This window comes from Lasioglossum baleicum, chromosome 8 (assembly GCF_051020765.1).
Source record: "Lasioglossum baleicum chromosome 8, iyLasBale1, whole genome shotgun sequence".
Lineage (NCBI taxonomy): Eukaryota > Metazoa > Arthropoda > Insecta > Hymenoptera > Halictidae > Lasioglossum > Lasioglossum baleicum.
In genome coordinates this window covers 4194923-4217823 of record NC_134936.1, presented here as the reverse complement: position 1 = coordinate 4217823, position 22901 = coordinate 4194923, and the positions used below count along the sequence as shown (strand labels likewise).

Sequence of the window (22901 nt, the reverse complement as noted above, 5' to 3'; positions counted from 1 at the left end):
CACTTTCGAATCGATAAATAATTCGTATGTTTATTTCACACAGATGCCTTCAAATTTTTCCACACTCACAATCACTGTTCACATTTGTCAACACATAGTTATGCACTAATAATAATTGCCATATCCCTTGTCCTGCTGCACAAATCACAACAATCAGGTAATGCAATCACTAGACTGCGGATTTCATGCATTTGTAGCAAACATGAGTAGGTGCATTTTAAGACACTAGAGAGATTAAAGTAATTTCAGAACACCAATGTATTATTTTCAACTTCTTAAAATGATCACAGTAAGAATCAAATATGTATCTGTCTGGCTCCTGTCCCTTGTAATAGCGGCAGCCAACTTTCATTTTACATAATGATCCGCAGTCTAGTGATTAGATTAAATAATCGTTTAATTAGTTTAAGCAATTATTATTAGTGCATAACTATGTGTTGACAAATGTGAACAGTGATTGTGAGTGTGGAAAAATTTCGAGGCATCTGTATGAAATAAACATACGAATTATTTATCGATTCGAAAGTGAAACTGAAATTCTGGATCGTCGACTTGACCGCGCATCCCTTAGGCCTTCTACCAGCGGCTGTGCAGTTCGTCGACCTGGCCGTACGTCCCTTAGCTTTCGGTACTGTCGTATACCTGAAGACATCTGTACAGTTCGTCACCGAGTGACCCAGTGACACACATTTCGAAGCAGCAAATGGATTTACGGCTGAATAAGTGAGTTTTCAATACAATCAGTTTCTGCTTCTTCTCTCGTTCGGGTAACGTTGCCGTAAGTCGGGTAAAAAGAGCCACCCATATGAATTGACAAGTAAAGTTCTTCCGCGACCGACAAAAAGTCTAAAGGAAATGTTGTTCAGAATCATGGTCTTGACAACATATCCAAAGCTCATCCAAATCGGGTAAAAGATAGTACAATCGATCGATTTACAATTAAAAGTTTTTACATTTATCGCGTAAACTAAAGCCGGCCGACAAAAACTGTAAAGGGAAATGTTGTTCAGAATCATGGTCTTGACAACGTATCCAAAGCTCATCCAAATCGGGGAAGATTCACATAATCTCGAGAAACTCTTGTTCGTTGTGGCATCGCGGCGTTACACCGCGCTCGTCTCCCGGCGCGCCGGGCTGAACGTGCCATCGCGCGTCTAGGTCGCGCTCTGATTGGTCCGTGTTTTTCGTTAATAACTCCTAAACAAAGCCCCGGCTGACATTGGTGCAAAGGAAAATGTTGCTTCAAATGACCTAAGGAACCTCCCATTTCCCGGAGTCGAAGGGGTCTTGGGACACCCTGTATACCCATATCTAGCAGTAAATATTAGCATTAGTATTACTTGTTCGAGTTATAGTGTTTTTGCTTCAATTTGAATTCCAATTTCAATTCCAATTCCAATTTCAATTCCAATTCCAATTCCAATTCCAATTCCAATTCCAATTCCAATTTCAATTTCAATTCCAATTCCAATTTCAATTCCTATTCCAATCCCAATTTCCATTTCAATTTCTATTTCAATTCCCATTTTAATTCCTATTCCAATTCGAATTCGAATTTCAATTTTCATTGTGATTTTAATTGCAATTGTTACTTTTATTACACTTTTTATGTCAATTCCACATGCGTTCCTCTGATAAAGCTAAATTTAACTTTAAAATCGTTTTTGTCAAAATTTATTATTACTCTTCCCTTCTTTTAATTTAATTAACATTTATGGACCTTTAAGACTTCTTAGGGATCTCTCCTACGATAACATATAAACTACGATTTTCACCATTTTTAACCGCTTGTAGCTTGTGTGTATGTTAATTGATTTCGATAAAATTTTCAGCATGTGTATATATCTAACATAACAAATAAAAAAGTTTAGAAAATGCCTTCTTCATTTTTGCATGTAGCCTTGTAAATTATAATTATTTGGAAAATCTTTATTACATATCATTTCGTAAACCAATGCTTCTAATTGATTATAAAAAATCAGGTCGTTTGGTACAATTAATATAAAAAAGCTATTCTATTTTAAAGGGCGTACGAATACTTTTTACACTCACTGTATGTGAACAAGGTGAATTTCGTTTCATTATTATACAAGTACTTATATGTGTGGATGTGTCAGGAGATCAAAGAAATCACTATCAAGCCAACCATAAATCGAGATAGGCTATAGCTAGGGTGTGCAGTACCCTATTCTGCAAATTGTGTGCAAATTGCTTTTATTGCCGGAAACTTTTAACGACAATCGTTCTTGGAAGTTGTATCCATGGAATACATATGTAGTAACTTTTAATTAGGAACCTACCATTTACGTCAATGAAAGACACTTTAGTTACATCAAAATTAAATAATTGGAAAAGAAAAAGAAAGTATTATACATAATACTTTAAAGGTATAAAAATTCATAAAACTCAACTGAAGGTACAAAATTATGTGTAACTTAGCAAAAGAGTTTTGTAATTATACAATAGTTCGTAAGCAATAACGGAAACAACGAGGATCATGTACTTCGACTGTTCATTAAAAATTTGTTTGTAAATTAATGCTCAAAATTATCGATGAAAAATTAATTTTTCCTACCAATAATTTAGATAGATCAAAAACATAAATAGTTGTATTTGTACTCGACTAAAATTTCCTATTACTGCGTTTCTCTAATCCGTATATTTTGTAAATAAATATCCTCCGTATAGTATGTAATAGAACCGTAATGATCGAAATTGTAAAAACATTGTTATCAATTTTAATTTCATTCATCTATTTATTAGTACTAGTCACTAATGCTCGGGTTAACTAATATTGAACGAACGAATACGAATTGAACAAAATAAAGGAATCTCGTTTCTATAGTAACATGGTGAAAGAAGCAACTACACTCCTCAAACCGAAAAATTGCTCCCAATTTACGTGATCATAACTCCGTCCAAAATTGCTGTATCGATATCGTTAAACAATGGTTTGAAAGCCTGAAACCTCTCGTTTCAGATGCTCTGTTTCAAATTATAGCTATGTTGGTTCTTTACAAAGTTATAGCGAGATGAAGACAACATTGACGGTTAACAAAAATTTTGTGCAACTTTGTAACATCACACGGGGAGCAACAAATTCGTTTGATAAATCGCATTAATATCATTTGGAAGGGTTATCTTTCCTGTGCAAATTGTGTGGTTGTTGAATATTGTGCGATTTTTTTTATTCGAGTTATTCAAAATTGAAGTAAATATGGGCTTTTTAACTTTAACTGGCTCCAGAAAGCGAAAAAATGATCGTAGAATCTTGTGCAAAAAAGCACTAGAAAGAGCGTTTCTTTCTCTTCAAAACACTCTTTCTGTTTTTTTCAATTTCATTAACATTTCGATATACCAGGTGTTTTTGTGAAAATATGCTTAAAAAATGCACAATTTCCATTTTTCCTTTAACTCGCTCCATCTCGGCCAGAAATGATCGTAATACCATGATCCGACCGTCAGATTGAAAGAGACCAGATTTGAAATCAGGGTGAAAAAATCTGCGGGAAATGATATATAGCATGTTAAAAATACATTTTTTCCGCGCGTGGTACTGGAGAAACCACATTTTCTTGAAATTCTACATGTTTAACGTATGTTCTCAAGGTTAAAAACCGTTCATACCATAATCTCCCTATTTCTCCCTTATTCTGCAAAGTTTCAGCTTTAATTTAAAAAGAATTTAATCGCTCTACTTCATTTCTATCGAAAGTTCTTTGATTTTGAATCGAGTTTGGTCCAAATTTTCAGAGATGTCAGGCAGCCGCTGTACGTGGCGCGCTAATTTCTGCAAAGCACTAACTTCAAACACAGCTGCCATAGGTAACAAATTGTCGCAGCCAGTTCACGGGGTACTCAATTGAATCGGCAGAATCTCTGCTCCAATCTGACGTTCGGATCATGGTATTACGATCACTTCTCGCCGAGATATAGCGAGTTAAAGGAAAAAATGGAAATTATGCATTTTTTAAGCAAATTTTCAGAAACACCTGGTATATCGAAATGTTAATGAAATTGAAAAAACAAAAGGAGTGCCTTGAAGAGAAAGAAACGCTCTTTCTATTTCTTTTTTGCACAAGATTCTACGATCATTTTTTCGCTTTCTGGAGCCAGTTAAAGTTAAAAAGCCTATATTTACTTCAATGTTGAATAACTCGAATAAAAAAAATCGCACAATATTCAACAACCACACAATATGCACAGGAAAGATAGCCCTTCCAAATGATATTAACGCGATTTATGAAACAAATTTGTTTCTCCCCGTGTGATGTTCCAAAGTTGCACAAAATTTTTGTTAACCGTCAATGTTGTCTTCGTCTCGCTATAACTTTGTAAAAAATCAACATATCAACAATTTGAAGCAGCATCTGAACCTAGAGGTTGTCAAACCATTGTTTAACGATATCGATACGGCAATTTTTGACGGAGTTATGATCGCGTAAAGTGGGACCAATTTTTCGGGTTCGCACAAGTTATCCCTTAATTCTTTTGAGAGGGGAGTGTATATTATAAAATCAACTGATTTCATTGAAAATATGTAGATTTCGATTTACTTTTCAATTTGCGAACCCGTAATTCTACACGAAAGTGGTCCAATACTTTTGTAATGAACTCTACATGAACGTATGGCTGAACAAGTTGAAGGAATACATATAAATAAATTAATTTTGATAATGAAGGGTATATAACTCATATCCGTTATTATAATAATTTAATAAATGCAGATATTGTGTGATAGTGGCGTTGAGAAATACGGTAAAGTCCCAATCTAAGCGCGACGGAGGCGACCGTTTTAAGTCAGTTCGCCTACTTCTTATATCGGTGTGAACCACTACTAATCCAGTTACAAAACTTCTTTATTTTTCATTATTTTTTATGGGACTTTCACCAACTTATTTCTGGAATTTTTCTAATTAAAATCGCACCAAACACGATGTAATTTCAACTGTATTTAGTGGTTTAATTGACGGTATGGAGTAACTTTAGGACATAGGAGAGGATAGCGGGTAAACAAGAAAAAGAAACAGCGACCGCGCCGGTCGCGGTCGGCAAAAATTCAAACCTTATTGTATTGTTTAAAATGCTAATGCGATGCTACCTTTTCTATTCTCAATTTTTTTCTTATATGTATAGGATAAATTATAAATTATGCTTCACATGTCCAGTAAATACGAGCCAAATTGTGTCTTGTTTGGTGTCATTTTAATCAGAAAAATGTCGCGAATATATCGGCAAAGTTTCATTAAAAATAAGTAGAAAATAAAGAAGTTTCATTATTGCATTAGCATTGTCTCACCGGCACTGTGTTTATATGCTGTCCTTTTCTACGCGGCAACAAAAAATCACAGAACCACAAAGAATCCACAGAACCGAGAATCGGCTTAAATTAAGATTTTACTGTATTACACAATTTGTTGCTTACCTTTAAATGAAGCGTGGAAATGGCATATTTTTCTTTGGTTTCTCTCTTCTTGAGAGTTACTTGGAAATCACCGTACAACCGGTGGCAGTCAGTTATTTCCGAGGGTGGAATATACTCGGTACACTTCTCCACTGCGTTTTCAACGAGATCGGTTAACATGATGATTACTTTGCACTGCTGCTCCCAGATCATTCTCCAGAAATCGGTAACGGTCGACTCCATTGGTGCTTGACAAGCGATATAATACCTCATCGCGTTCTTTGGTCCCTGGAAAAAAACGCGCTACTATCAAATGCGGGAAAACGGGGAAAACATTTCAACCATTTGACTTTCATTCGTTCAGAATTTATTATATTTAGCATTTTTATTTTTCAGATGTCTGTAAGTTATGTCGCTTTGTAGAATGTTACGAATAATTATTTTCATTGATTCATTTACCGTATTATTTATTTAATGAATTTCGTATTAGGGATGACGCACAACGAACAAATGGAAACGATTTAGAATATTGTAATATTAACACTAAATCTACCGAGCCCCAAAAGTAACTGGAACATGCTCCCCAATAAAAATGACAAGATTAATTTGATTTAGACTTTGTGCAGTTCCTATTGTAATACGTGCTCTATTAAAGACATCTATACAATAATTTCTTATGAAATATATAATTGTTATTATTTCAATCAGTGTACAATAAAAGCTCTGGAACCAGTCATTTTGACCGGTGCACAGTGGTTTATTTATTTGACCTGAAAAAGTGAAAAAAGACGATTTCTAAATTTTTTCGTATGTCATAAAATTTTTGTTCTCCGTCGTAGGTTTGAAGAATAAGGCTTCAATGTTGTTTTTCTATTTGTACACCCGTGAAGTAGTAAACTTCATCGAAAGTCAAGAGATTTTAAGGCGCGCTTTGCTTAAACAGTCTCTAAAACAGCCTCCGTTCATTGGCGATTTTCAAGTGTTTTAAGGAAAATTGTGTAAATTCTTGCATTACAAAAGTTTTTCAGGTTGGTGTACAGAGCACTTTCGCGCAGATTTCATTTTGTTATCATCTCAATTTGTACAGTTATTAATATTTGAACAGTACCAATAATTCTGTAAGTTTTTTTACGATTACAAAACGTTATTGACGATTTTGTTACAGTTCTGTGTGAGTCTGGATGCTTTTTTTGGTCTCATTACATTCGGTAAAGATTTCTGATTATAAGCCAATGAAATTTGATTCCGACTATGTCCGAATTGAAATTTTATAGGTAATTTAGTATTAAGCGTTTAGCAGCATTTCGCGTACGTTCGGCTACGCTTGGCCTCAACTGAAGAAGAAGCATTATCCGAGGAAGAAAGTTCCGATGTATTTTCGGATGAAAATTAATGGTAATAATTATAAAATGTTCTTATACATAATATACCGGGTGAGTCATTTAAAGTGAAACAGACGTATATCTCAGAAATGAAGCATTTTGGAGAAAAATGTTTCAGACAAAAGTTGTATGGTTTCAAGGCGGGCATAAAATGGTGTCATTGATTTGACCTTGGATAGTCGTTTGAAAATCACGTGAAGGTCATCTTCAATTTCTTAAATAGAACTCCCTATTTTTTATTGCAGAATCTTGTAGCTTGTTTTGAGAGCTTTCCAAAATATAATAAATACTATAAATAAACTATAATAAAATATTTTTTTCTTAAATATTTTTCAAATTATAATAGTACTAATATTTCACTATCATCACGGTTTTTAATGGGTTCTCGATGATATGAGGAAAAAATGTTTCCAACGAAAGAGGAACAGTATTCAGACGTCCACAAATTTCAATATATGAAAGTTGGAAAACATTTTTTTTTGACAAAAAAATTGAGGTGAATTTGATTTTTTAAATGCTAAAATGTATTTTGGATTTCATAATATTGTAGCTGATCTTAAGAGGAATCCAACGATATACAATATTATAACACTGAGCTTATAAATAACGCTAAAATAGTTTTTCCCACTTTTTCTGGCCAAATAGATTAAATAGATTAGATTAATAATTTACTATTTAGATTAATAATTTAATAAAGTGGTAAAAAGGCCGAAAATCTTGAAAAATTGCAATTTTTACCAGTTTTGATCGTTCATAACTCGTAAACGAATTAGCCAATTAAGACGTTAGCGTTTACTTACTTGTGTAACATTTTACTACGACAGTAATGGTGTTTTAGAGTTATTTAAATCGAAATATCTCGTGAACTACTAACTTTTCGACATACATAGGTTAGTACTTTTTTATAACGAATGTCCAGCTTCATCGATTGATGTATTAAAAAATACCCCATTCCATTTAAAAAAAATATCGATGACCTTGAAATCTTGTAAAAGAATGACCTTGAAATTTTTCCCTTACACCGTTACATGTGGCCCTTCAAACAGTGTAACTTTGTCCTAAGAAGTTTTTTGTACAACGAAAAGTAACGGAGATATTTAGGTGTTCTGTTTCTTCGGACTCACCCTGTATAATTTAATGCAATAAGAAGCATTTTATAGCAGGCTTGTTAATCATTCTTTTTTTGTCCCGTAGCACTTGAAACAAGGTTCGAAAGCACACACATTTTTAACTCTCAGAGGCGGACTCGGGGCAAGTGCGTCCTGGTTTACACTTTGTACAATATCCTATCAAAATGATAATTTTCAAGCAAAATTAGAATCCTACATAATATTAATTCATCAATAATAACTGTGGCAAGAGTTTGATACCAAGAACGTTAAGTTTTTACATACCAGACTGAAAATACATCAGTTTAAAAACCAACATTGCAAAAACTAGAGCGCACTTACCCCACTCCACCTTAATTGATTAGATACCAACATGTTTAGTAATGTAAACAATATTTTCAATAATGGTACAGCAATTTTTAGTGGTAACTCTGAGACAGAGTCACCAAAATGACGATAGACATTGTCTCAAAAATGTTCTGAATGTTTTAGGGTGATTAAGCCCTCCTTTTAATCAGCGTATAATTTTCTCGTTTAATAGTGACAGATACTTGGTTTGCTCAATCGATTAATTTTTTCTAGTAGTATTCGCTGGTATTTCGATGTATTGACTTGGTGCCAGTTGTTTGATCGACAAGCTACCATAAGTCTTTGTCGCCTTCGTTAATAAACGATCGCTGACTTCTCCTTTGTTGTCATGTCCAGCGTCAGCTCCAGACGTGACCCGGCGATCACTTCCAGGCAACACCCTTTTTACGTGATATCATTTCTCTTTACATTCTTGAGATTTTCCTTCCGTCCACAATTCAATTATAGTCTTCTCAGATGCCATCTCAATTATCATGACGATCGAAAGGTCTTTTTTTTATTTGAAATTTTAAGTCGCATTTACAGCTAGTCATATAAGTGATTCGACACATGAACTATTACATTTACATTATTCTAAATTTACATTTTAGTATAAATTTCGATTTCTTAAAAAAAAAGAATTCCGTTGTTAACACTAAACTATACACTAGTGGAAATAATTCTGGACACTTTTAAATTTTTACTTAAATTTCGCATTCATTCAAATTATTTAATATAATCGTTTATATTTTATATTCTAATCATGGTTATCCAATTCTAGGGCGTCGTTTATATTTAAAAAATCAGTAAAAAGACCATTCACAGCCATCCTTTTAATATACTACAATAAAAATAACAATTTCAACGCGTTTCGAGGTATTCTAATCACATTTTAGTCGTTATTCACACTTATAAAAAAACTTTACTGTTTGTAAAGACCGTCAACGACTTCCTGATTGGTTATTACAATGAACCCACGCATCCTGTGATTGGCTATTTTACATCATGCGACATTTCGTGTTGCCAGGCGCAAAAACAAAATTAACAACACAGTTTAGATTTTTTTAAACTAAAATTTTAGAACATTTACAAATCAAATCATGTCAAAATATTCAGTATGAACATTATAGATTACAATAAAAATATTACGGTATCAATTTAGCATAGCAGAATACACAATACATTTTCTGCACAAATATGAAACAAAGAATATTTTTATTCAAAATGTCCAGAATAAATTCCACCAGTGTAGATAGTAGATATACATATGTATTATATCATATTATATGAGCGATGTTATATAGGAGGCAATGTGTAAATTTGTAACCCCAAGGGGATCAAATAAAGTTATTATTTCACATATACACAGCACATACAGGGTGTTTCGTCTAAAACAGGACACCTAAATATCTCTTCAGGTTATTGTGATGCAAAAAATATTTGTTACGTAATGTGCATGGTGTCAATGGACCAAATATCTGGCAAGAATATTTTTTTCCAAAGGTCGTTTTTTCGGAATTATCAAGGTCATCGATGTATTTTGATACGTAACTACATTTTTATTTTATTGCATCGGGTAACTGATCGAAAAATACATTCAGATGTGTATAATAACATGACCCTGAGCTTGATCTGAAGGTAAAACTTCAATTTTCGAAGATCAAGGTCATTTCAAGGTCATGTTTTTATAAACATCTGAATGTATTTTTCGATCAGTTACACGATGCATCGATACCTTGATAACTCCGAAAAAAATGACCTTCGGAAAAAATATTCGTGCCAGATATTTGGTCCATTGACACCATGCACATTACGTAACAAATATATTTTGCATCACAATAACCTGAAGAGATATTTAGGTGTCCTTATTTAAACGGACCTCCCTGTATTTGAATGAACAAATAATAATAATGCAAATAATGAATACAAATAATGCGATAATCTTTATGTTAATGTTTCAGTACTTCCTAACACGAATTTGCATTATGTGCATGAATCGAAAACCAACATTTAGGACAATCTAATATTTATTTAGCAATATTAAAGTAACACATTCCGAAAGAAACTTTTGGGCAACCTAATATAAGTCAGTGTTGTACAGTAAAATGATATACTTTATTAAAAATTTACATTAATTAGTAAAATGTAATAATCCATTTATTATACTTGATATTAGTATTTCGACGGGAATCTGATACCTCTGACTGAATCAATTCCAATCCAAATCAAGTAGTATATCTGTGATAAGGGTCTGAGGGGTGGATTAGGGTATTGATTCACAGTATTAATTACTTGGACCATGCCCATGTTATATGCCAACTAGAAGGTATTACGCCGAGTGAATTCTATGTGTATTACATGTGTAAATTATAGTACATATACAGGGTGTCCCAAAATTTCTGTTACACTGGATATCTCATTATCCATCGTATTTAGAAAAGAATACTTTCAATGAAATTTGTACGGTTTTCAAAGCTCTATAGAAATGTGCATTTTTTAAATATTTTATTCGATGTGCTGAAGGTCATTTTAAGGTCAAGTTCACTTTTTTAAAATAGAAACATAACTTTTTTTATTACACCAACTTATTCTACGAGAAAAACAAGTAAGTTTTATTCGAAACGGTTTTTAATTTGACATCAGCTTTTTATGTTATTCAATGATAAAGTCATAAGAAGTGCATAGTCTAATGGCGTCAAATCAGGAGAGCGCTCTGACCTATTAGGCACTTCTTCTGGTGTATTTGTATTTTTTCTCTTGCTGGGGTAAATGTTATCGTTGAGAGAAATTCATTTCGATCACGTATAACAGTTATCAATGAGAGAAATTTATTTCGATCGCGCTCATAACAGTCATAAATGAGAGAAGGTTATTTCGATAGCTCATAACAGTTATCGATGAAGGAAATTTGTAATAGTTATTATTGAACAGTACAACTTTCAAATGGTAGACAATCAATTATTTCATAAATTTTTTATTCGTAACATTAATTGTTACAATCAAAATGTAATGTGACAAACAAACAGACTTTGTGCTGTTCTTATGGTCTGTTGATTCGTCTTGTTGTACGAAAGCAACCTTCTCAATGAATTTCACAGGCTTGCTCCATCCGAAAAAGAGTAGACAACTCAATAATTAAATAAGCAACCAAAATGAATTTTCTCATCAATAATTATTATGAACAAGTGAAAAGACATTAAGAAATAAATTTCTCATATTGATAACTCTTATGAGTGATTGAAATGAACTTCTCTCATCCATAACTGTTATGAGTAGACTGCGGATTTTATGCATTTATGGTAAAAATGAATAGGTCAAATACAAAGCTAAACACACATTAGACGAATCTAAGGATATTTTGATATTACTTCCAACTTTTTAACATGATTAAAAGGGTTAACTCTTTTTGATAATATTGATTATGCATTCTTTGTTTAGAATATAACAACACATGTGTCCCCTAACATAACTGCTTCGAAATTTGATTTCGAGTATTGTGAAATAAACTTCATACAGCGCATTGGTGAACATTACTGCTACAATATGTGCAACTGTTTTCACACTTTATAAAATCCGACAGCTTATTATTGCACATCAAGAGGTAATATTTCTTATTCTGATTTACATAATCACGATTGGATTAATCGTCTTTGAGGATGATCAATTATCATTTCTGTTACTACGAGGCATAATTTAAACTTCCTAATCATTCAGTGGAAACAGGTGTTAACGTCCGTCCCGCTTCCGCGTATTGCCGTGCTCGCAGCTTATGCAATAAGCATTCGTATTCTTCGTAATGCATTATGCAACATCCTTTTCTCATGCAGACAAAACGCTGTGTTAACTATTGCTATTGCTTGGATCACACGAATCACGCTAAAGCGTTCTGCTAAGTAGGTACAGTGACTCGAATTAATATTAGGACGCTCTAAAAAAGACGAAAACTTCTTTGCTGAGGGGGCTACAATTTTCTAGCGTTACGGAAGTGACGCGGTCGAGCGTTACGGAAGTGACGAAATTTCGCGGAATAACCTCGAATAGTTTGACAAGTAACATTTTCATAATTAATTTACTAACTTTAAAGATTTCATTGGTGAACTTTTAAGATTGTAAAATGTAAAATGAAGCCTTGGCTACATTCCCATTTCAGTTTTATGCAGGTTTGATGCTTAAATTGTTAGTTATTAACAAATTTTGGAGAAGTGGTATGTTATGTATGTCTGTCCTTGTCGCACAGTTCGACCCTCCTTTCTTACGCATTATGGGAACTCCCGAAACAATCAGCCCGCGCAACAATTGTTAATAACTAATTAACCAGAGTTAATTTGTAAACATTTGCAATTGGATAACATAGAATCAACCTCCAGCTACTTTCACATGCAGTTCCTCATCGGATTTTGTTCCGACTGAAAGATTTATGAACAATTATCCAAACCCTTCTTCTAAACTAACCTGCAAAAATTTTGACAGGTGTCAGGTAAGTAAAAAAAAAACATACGCGTGGAGAAAACCACGCGCGGCAGAAGTGAAACTTCTTGCAGTCTAGTAATGTTTAGAAGTAAATTAAGATTGGAAATGGTAAATAATCCTAATGAAGCGACAACAAGATCAGGAACAACTCTCGATGCAGTATTTGCAAGATATTATACAAAATTGAATCAAGAATATTTATATCATATTTTAGCTATCAAAAGCCAATTGTTTCAATGATAGAATCATAGAAAATCATAGAAAAAATAATGAACGATCAAAATTTGCGACGCAAAGAAGGAAGCGTATGGGAAATGCTATGAACTATTCTCTTTCTTTCCCATACGCGCTCCTACTTTGCGTCGCAAATTTTGATCGTTCATTATTTTTTCTATGATTTTCTATGATTCTATCATTGAAACAATTGGCTTGTGATAGCTAAAATATGATATAAATATTCTTAATTCAATTTTGTCTAAATGTCTTGCAAATACTGCATCGAGAGTTGTTCCTGATCTTGTTGTCGCTTCATTAAGATTATTTACCATTTCCAATCTTAATTTACTTCTAAACATTACTAGATTGCAAGAAGTTTCACTTCTGCCGCGCGTGGTGTTTTTAGAGCAATTAGTTTACTACAGGATGTGAAAAGAAATTTTCTCAAAAATTGCAATTGATCGGAATTGTAGCAAAAATACTAAAAGTTCCATTTTGCAACTTTTTTATGTGGGCCTATATTGATACTTTAAAAAATATTGTACGTTTTGTAGATCTGTGTGAATTAAACATATACTTTTCGTCAAGATCGATCGGCGTTGCAATGAGCTGCGAACGTTTAAAGATGGTAAAAATTGCAGATTTTCACGATTTGCGACCTCTAACTTCAATAAATCTAAGGATTCTTACATCTTTTCACAGTGCATATAATTGACACAGCTCTACAAAACGTACTTTTTAAATTTCCGATATAGGCCCACATAAAAAAAGTTGTAAAATGCAACTTTTACAAAAATTTCTTTTCACATCCTGTAGTAAACTAATTGCTCTAGCTTCTCAAGAAAGTTAAAAATCGCATAGTACAATATTTAAAAAGTTATCGGCTTTTTTAGAGCGTCCGAATATTACTTCGAGTCACTGTATTTGCACGTGAATGTAGCACTGAAAATCATTAGAATGTTGCAAGGAATATTTGGCGAAGATTCGGTAAAGTTTATAATAAAGGAGACGTAACTGTTTTTCATTCGGTAAAGAAAGTTTTTGCATTGATTTTACAATCAGATTCCTTATTTTAACTCCTTTTTACGCGTGTTTATGCTCTTTCTAGTTTTTCTGTCGCCTATTTATTTCATAATTTTATCGTTGTCTTTCGCTTATTAATTCCATAATTTGTGACGTTGCAACGTTTGCGACGTCCCTTCTCCGTTAATTCCGCGCATATTTTCGAGAGCGATAAAGGACCGGACCGCCCTCTAACGGGACACGTACCGAGACAGGATTCGAGAGCGCTCCTTTAAGAGATCCCGATATTATCGAGGACCTCCTAATGACATCTGTCGCGCGTGCCGAGAACGGCAAGTTTCAGGGCCGTATATGGAACGCGCAGAAGGAACCACCGACCGTCCGAATTGTCACGGGAAATGACCACTCGCCCCAAGGCCAGGAAGCGCCCGACGGAAAAGCGAATGGCCGTTTCGAGAAATTAGAGCTTGGTGCGAGGACACTCGGCAAACAAACCGGAGGCGCCGCCAGGACAGTAGCTCTCTTAAACATCTCGTCCAAGGTGACGGACTGGAAGACCTGACGCCGTCTCGCCCCGTCAAGGGAGAGCTACCCCGGGGTCGGTGCCCTCGTAGCCAAGAAGAGGAAGCCCCTCCGCTGGTCAAGTCGAGCGATAGGCTCCTTGACCAATTTCGTGATTGCCCGGGGCCCTAGGGCGCGAAGAGGGAACGCTCCTGTGCCGTAGAGTTACGCCGTGGAAACACGCCATAGGCAATTTGGAAAAGCGGTCGACTGGGGGGAACCGAGTTCGATCCGCTAGATTGCCGAAAATCGATGGATCACTGTCGCGCTGGCTCTCGTTATCGCATGTCGTGCGCTCTGCACTCGCGTTGCGAACTAATTGTAACTTAGCGTCGGGAAACCGAGAAGTGCCCGTTGGAGGTTTTCGTGGTGTCTAGGATGAAGTCCACCTACGCTCCGGCCGTGCCTCACGCTCTATCGAGAGCAGTTCCGAAAAAGGGCACCGAAAACGAGAAACGGTAAGCCGCACTTGTGATCCATTCGGTAGTTCGTTGCGCGACGGCTCGACCTTCGTCGCGAGAAGACGAATGCTTCCCATTCCGTCCTCGATAATTCGCTCGCGTTCGTTTCGGGAATGCTTTGAGATTTCGAGATTATTTTGAGAGTTTTCGTCTTTAAATTACGTGCGAAAGAGTGTCCTAAGAGGAGTCGCGTTTCGTGCGAGTGATCTTTTCGGTCTCTTCGCGTTTCTCAAATCCTGTGTCTCTCGCCGAACATCGTAGGGTTTTCGTCGGCGTTCGATCGCGTAATCGTTAGCGTACGCGTCGCGTCGGGGCGAATCACGGGCGGAAGTCATCGCGACAGTCTCGCAGTTCGCCGATCATCTGCGCCTCGCGTTTCCGAAGTTCGTTGCGAACGAAACCCCGGTAATTGTCAGCGGTATCGTGCGAGCAAAATCGGTAAGACAACCGCGCGGCGAACGACCACCTTCTCGCTATCTTGTATGAAGAGCGCGGGCTCTCGGGTCGCGGTCACGTGGCCGCAGATTTTGTAATTTAACGACTGCTACAATAAATAGCTCGAGACCATATCGTAGTCGAATTACTCGATTCCCTGTGAGATCCGTCCTGCCGAGAGGGCTGTCCTAGTCATCCCGTGTTCGAACCATCTGGCCCAGTCGCGACGTCGTTTTCGATCCGCGTGTCTCGAAGATTCGACTCTCGACCTCGGCTTCTCCGAGCTCGAGCCTTGTTCCGCGTTCCGTGTGGCATCCTTGCGGTGCCTGGCGCCCGAACCTTTCGTTTGTCGTGAGGAAATCGTCGAATCCTCGAGTCTCGTTTGTCTCGGGCGGACCGCGTGTACTCGGCTTGCCCGCGGCCTGGTCTCAGCGCCTGCAAGGCCCGAAGTTGACCGGCTTCCGCGAGTCAAACCGCTCGTCGGAAAAAGGTTAACGTGACAAATTTTATTATTGTCTTTCGCTTATTTATTTCATAATTCCATCATTGCCATCCGCTTATTTATTTCATAATTTTATTATTGTCATTCGCTAGTTTATTTCATAACTTCATTAGCGTCTTTCGCTTATTTATTTCATAATTTTATTATTGTCATTCGCTAGTTTATTTTATAACTTTATTATCGTCTTTCGCTTATGTATTTCATAATTTTATTATTGTCATTCGCTAGTTTATTTCATAACTTTATTATCGTCTTTCGCTTATTTATTTCTTAATTTTAGTATTGTCTTTCACGTATTTATTTCATAATTTTATCATTGCATTTGGTTCGTCCATAAATGTACGTTTAAACGTATTTGGCTACATGCCATTTGAAATAATCACATGTTCGTATATTTGAACAGCCTAATAATTTGCACAAATTTATTTCATTATTTGAATAATTAAATTACAGTTGCTCCCATTTAATATTTTATTTAAACAATGTAACTGAAATGAGAAATTATTCAATTAAAATATTATTTGATTTAACCGTCACATGAAAAATAAGTTTTTTTATGTTAGTTGTAGAATAAAGCATTTAGAAAATAATTGATTACATCAAATGATTATTCGTCATTATTTGTCAAATGATTATTTTCATTTCATCTTTCATTTCATCGGTGATGAACAATTTTAAAGATGAACGCAGCTAAAATTTACAATCATCGAATTATAAAAATTAGCATACCTAGAATTAATAATTAATTCAGTTGCTCCAATAACCTCTTCTTGAAGTGAGATTATTCATTATTTTATTTGAACAAAATGTAATTGAAATGAAAAATTACTCAAATAAAATATTATTTGATTTAAAAATTACATGAAAAATAAGTTTTTTATGTTATTTGTAAAATAAAGTATTTAAAATAATTTATTAGAAACATAAAATGATTTCTTTAGTTCATTAATAAAATTTTACCTTTAGACTGCGAATCTTTATGCGAAGTAAAAATTGTCTGCACCGATTGTAAGAAATAAAAGCTAAGTTGAATGTTATTTCTTCCCTTAATGATTTTAGTAGATAAGAAATTATTGACATATTCAATTTTTAAAATTTTTCAACAATTTTGAATTTCGTATACTCAATTTTGCTATAAAAGCATAAAATATAGCCAGATTAAATTTATATAAAATTTACTTTTAATTATTCAACCCTACTTTAATTATTAGTAAATTATTTAAAATCTCCTCGATTTTAAATTTATATAAAATTTACTTTTAATTATTCAACCCTACTTTAATTATTAGTAAATTATTTAAAATCTCCTCAATTTTAAATTTATATAAAATTTACTTTTAATTATTCAACCCTACTTTAATTATTAGTAAATTATTTAAAATATTCTCAATTGTAAATTTATATAAAATTTACTTTTAATTATTCAACCCTACTTTAATTATTAGTCAATTATTTAAAATCTCCTCAATTTTACATTTATATAATATAATATAATAAATATAATAAAAGCATAAAGATCCGCAGTCTAGAACCGTGCTAATAAATAAAGGTAGTACTCACCCTGACATAACTGGCATTAATATATTCCGTAAGAGTGTCATTGTTAATTTTTTGGAGCTGCACCCTCGTTTCCGGAAGTGGTATCACGTTCGCGTATCTGTTCTTCACTTCAGCCCCGGCCGGTAGCTCGTCTATCTTCGCCGAAACTTGCGGAATGCTGGAGAATTCCTCGTTGATTGCATTAACGTCGTTACAGAAAGATGAAAGCCCGGCAAAATTCAAAGGGTGGGACGGTATAGCGCTCTGGAACGAGAACACACCGTTCGTAGAAATATGATTTTCGAGGCTTTTATCGCAACATTAACACAGTTAACTGCCGTTTCGCTGGCTGCCCAGCCTTCATTTCCTCGGGACTCGATTTTCACGATTGCTTTCAAAGTTGTTGCAGTTTGATCAATCTAAACGAAGGCCAGTTTAATGCGGTTAAATCAGCAGGTCCTGAGTATACTGTTTAACCAGTTTGTGCGGGACTGCTTTCTCTTTTAACGACGTTCATTACGGTGCAAAATTAACTTCCATACCCACAAATTATTTTCTATCAAGTATCGTGGTATACGATATTGTGTTACAGTGGAAATTCAATTTATTGGCGTACTTATTACCGAACTGCGTATGTTTTGTTCTAGCTTCTACAGTAAAGTCCCAATCTAAGCGCGACGGAGATGACCGACCCAAATCAGTTCGCCTACGGCCTACTCCTTCCATTGGATGGCATTCCCCGCGAGAGATTTTATGGAACTTTCAGCAACTTATTTGTGGCATTTTTCTGATTAAAATGACACTAAACACGATATAATTTTGACTGTATTTAGTGGTTTAATTGACGGTATCGACATAGAAGAGGATAGCGAGTGAAAAAAAAAGAGAAACAGCAACCGCGACGGTAAGCAAACATTCAAAACTTATTGTATTGTTTAAAGACTTAAAGTAAATACCACTGCGATGATTACTTTTTTATTTTCAATTTTCTTGTTATATGTGTGTGTATATGATAAATTATAAATTATGCATTACACGTGTCCAGTATTGTGTATATGGGCCACGTTGTATCTTGCTTGGAGTCATTTTAATCAGAAAAATGTCGCAAATACAGGGTGAACATTATAAAGCGTTACAGACGAATATCTCCAAAAATATTGATTACATTTAAAAATGTTTTAGATGAAAGTTGTTCAGTACCGATGGGGACATCATGTGGTGATACTTAGGTATATTTCCCGGTGGACACTCTAAGGCAGGCGTGGGCACGCGGGTGGAGCCCCTCAAACGCCTGCTTCCCCCACCAAGCTTCCTTTCGGTGGCGCCCCTCGTGGCTCAGAGTGGGCGCTACGGTGGGGACAGTTTTGCCTCAATTGAGGAAAAATTGCCCACGCCTGCTCTAAGGTGAGGTGGAGGTCAACTTTCCTTTTTTTTTAATGGAATGTCCTATTTTTTATACCATAGAACCCCATGGGGGTGGGGGTGGGGATGGGGCAAGATAAAAAACTTAAATAGGAACCCCCATTTTTCATTGCAGATTTGGATTCTCCAGAAAAAAATACACAAATTTGACCTAGGAGTTTTTGCATTTTGGTTCACAGATGGCGCTGTAATTAACAAAATCAAAATGGGTAAAAAATCGTTGAAAATTGGAGATATCTCGAGAAATGCACATCAGATCAGAAAAATAAAAGTAGACGTATTTGATATTTTTAAAAATGCTATTGAATAACACCATAATTGACCTCCCACCCTCACCTCCTGAGGGTGGGAGAGGGATTATTTCAAAATCTTCAGTGGGAAACTCTTTTTTATAACAAATCTTATTGTTAAAGATGCTTTCAGTTCAAATTCTGAAAGAAACGTAACCTTTCTGACCCCACTGTACTGCCTTTTATGCCTAGTAATAAGACGTAGTTCGCCACACGCCCACAGTGGCGCGTCGAGCTGTCCCCTCTTCGATTTTTCGGAAAAATACAACGTTGAGAATGGGGTTTCCCATTGAAGAGTTTGAAATAATTCCCTCTGCCACCCACGAATAACTTTCATTACCCACTTGTTTTGATCCGATGCATAGTTCTCGAGATATTTCAATGTCTTCAGATAAAATGACCACCCTGTATTGTTAAAATTTCATTAAAAATAAGGAGAAATTAAAGAAGTATCAGTATTGCATGCATCAACAATACGCTATGTTGTGTTGTGCCTTCGGCCACGTGATCCGTGTTTACATGTTTACACAAGCCACAAAAAATAGATTGGGACATTACCGTATGTACTTATATGAAAGGTCCGAATTCCTTCTCATAACACAGACTTTTATGGTTTCGTATAGTGTCTCATAAAATTGTCGCGCAGTGTATTTTATACTTTCTTGTAAATGCTCTGGAAAGTAATTCAAACGGTACGAACACCAACTTGAATTTTCTGTTCTTTTATTATTATATCTGACATTAGCATGATTAATATTTGCAAGACACACCGTCTATAATTTAACATACATACAGTTTAATTAACGTGTAACTCTCTACGGTGGTTTTTAAGGGGACCTTCTGGTCAAAATGCTCAAGAAATAGGTAATTTTTGTGACGTTTTAATGGAATAGGTTACAACATGTCGTAAAAAATCGTTTTGGCTTTTATTAATACATTCTTTAAGATGACTAAAAAATCTGTTCTTTATGTTTCCGCTTTCGGTGCATTTTGTAGGTGGCGCTTAGTGTAGCGTTGCCAAAAAGAGATGTCTAAACGGAGAACATGAAATCGACTCATAGGATCGTCTGAAATCAAATATTGAAACAACGTTTTAAAACTTACATTCATCTTATTTACAATTGCAACGAGAAACCAAAACTACTATGATTTGTGCACATTTGGAAAAGTAGTGCAAAACACGTTTTACAAACAAAATGCAAGAAAAAACGACGCTCAGATAATTATGTTCGTGGATGGCTCGGCAGCGAGTCTTACTATGGAGGTTTCCTATAATGGTTAAGGTTAAACTTCATTTTAGGGGACCAAAAATCTTTTACTTTTTTTACATATAATCCTATCGATCTTGGTGAGAAAATGCCAGAAAGGCCAGTTTTGAGCGATTTTAAGTACACTTAGTTAGAAACACTTAAACTCGCTCAACTTTAAATATACATAACTTTTGAACCAGTGAATTTTTAACGTTAAAACTTGCATTTTTTGACATTTTCTCGACAAAATTTATAGGAGTATATTTAAAAAAGTTAAAAATTTTTGGTCCGCCAAAGCGAAGTTCTGCCATGGTTAAGGTTAAAAATTCGAATCGTTATTTTTATACAAAACAATTCTGTGGAAGCCAGTTTAAACGCCATAGTTGCACAGTATTTTTAGATATCACTAAATTTAGCCTAATTTTTGAGCCAACAAAAATTGTAGAAAGTACTATTTCTTAAATATTTTGAGAATATGTCACTTTTTTAATTACGTATGTGTCCGGGTAAAATCTTTGGGACTTTTATAATTTCTAAGATATTTCAAAAGATTTGCTATAAATTATTTTTTACATGATTCGCGCAAATTAATTGATAAAAACTTGATTTTGTTATCTGAGAATCCTCTTAAGATAGTTACTGTTGCATAAGCAAAGCACGGTGTATTACATTTTATATAACAAACGAGAAGTGTTCTTTAAATGATAATCTACTGTTTTAGAGCAATTGTATTACAAAACTTTATTTTTTTCAATAATATTCTTATGTGGCATGAAACAGGGATTATGAAAATTCTTGATTAAACATAGGTAAGTGGCATTTATATCACTATAAAAAATTGAATTTTTACTTAATTATGTGATAAATATGAGTAATTAACCTCAGTTACTTTTAAGTTTTTCGAGTGATCTAATTACATACTTTTTGGAGAGTTGGAGAGCTCGTGGGGTAAAAAATTATTATACAATTTATAATTAAGTTCGTATCTAGGTAAAACTTGCTGCTTTGTACTAAAAACATTGGCCTCTTAAAATGAGAAATATGAAATGAAATTATACCTCTACATTAACGTTTCAATATGATATGAATAATATTTTCAAAACACTACAGGAATACAAGTCTGAGTGAGTAATTTACCTGTGCAATGAATTTATATTTACAAGAACGTGTTAAATGCATGCTGTAATCAGAAGAAAATGTTTGTCTTACATAAACAGAAAATATATGCAATAGCAAAATATTGTTGGTCATAAAAAGAAATGTAAATATAAATACTAAATTAAACATAATATCACTCTTGTTTTATCATATAAGTAGGTATCCCATGGAAACAGTTCAGCATTATCATTTAAAAATGATTTAAAACGACGTTCTCTATTATTTACTCTTATTTCTCAGGATCTAAAAAACCTATATTATGTTTTTCTTGAGGAGTAAAATTAACATAATACATTCAGTTTTCTTTCAAAGCAACTAATCCTTCAATCTACTATTTATAACCAATGTACAATAACTTGTTTTTAATAAGTAGCATGTATCAAAACTGATTTTTCTTCTTCAACGGTATGGTTTATTAGAATTACTTGAGAAAAATAATTATATACAGGGTTAGTCTGGTAACGTGACGATCTCAAATATCTTTTTTTGTTTTTAAAGATACGTCAAATGTCTGAAGGACAACGTTGAAAGTAAAATGGGGCTCATACGATAGAAAAAATTTTTGTTTTTATGTAATTTTTTTTAGAAATATGAAGGTCACCTTCATTTTTTTTTAATGGAATGAGGTAATTTTTAATACATCAGTCGATGCAGCTGGACATTAGTGTTTACTTACTTGTGTAACGTTTTAGTACGACAGTAATGGTGTTTTAGAGTTATTTAAATTGAAATATCTCCTGAACTACTAACTTTTTGACATACATAGGTTACTACTTTTTTATAACGAATGTCCAACTGCATCGATTGATGATTTAAAAAATACCCCATTCCATTTAAAAAAATGGAGGTGACCATTATATCTCTAAAAAATATTATGTAAAAACAAAAATTTTTTTGGTATCGTATGAGCCCCATTTTACCATTCAGCTTTGTCCTTCAGACATTTGACGTATCTTTAAAAACAACAAAGATATTCAAGGTGGTCAAGTTCGGTGAAATACCCGGAATATACAGGGTGTCTCAAAATTCGTTCAACATCCGGAAATGGGAGGTTCCTGAGAGCATTTGAAGCAACATTTTCCTTTGCAAAAATGGCGTCAGCTCTAAATGCAGCCCAGATCATTAATGTACCACCACCAAAGTTGTGAGACATTGTTATGTCTTTTTTCCTTAAATCGTGCCAGTAATATTTAAAACCATCTGGCCCGTCTAAATTGAATTTCTTTTCATCAGAAAAAATAAGAAATTCCCATTCTTTGGACCAGGACATGTGTGTTTTTGCAAAATCAAGACCAGCCTGTTTATGTTCTGCTTTGAGTGCTGGTTTCTGC

The 22901-nt window shown here is 34.5% G+C and overlaps 1 protein-coding gene across 5 annotated transcripts in view; it reads right to left on the bottom strand.

The window, feature by feature from the left end:
- The window catches only part of LOC143211668 (uncharacterized), a 267501-nt gene that overhangs the window by 6733 nt on the left and 237867 nt on the right, over positions 1–22901 (bottom strand). For all 5 annotated transcript variants that reach the window (XM_076429526.1, XM_076429523.1, XM_076429522.1 and 2 more), the window contains exons 9-10: positions 17472–17714; positions 5426–5692 (exon numbers count right to left, since the gene is read on the bottom strand). In XM_076429526.1, the coding sequence (XP_076285641.1) occupies positions 5426–5692; positions 17472–17714 (510 nt within the window). The remainder of the gene's footprint in view (positions 1–5425; positions 5693–17471; positions 17715–22901) is intronic.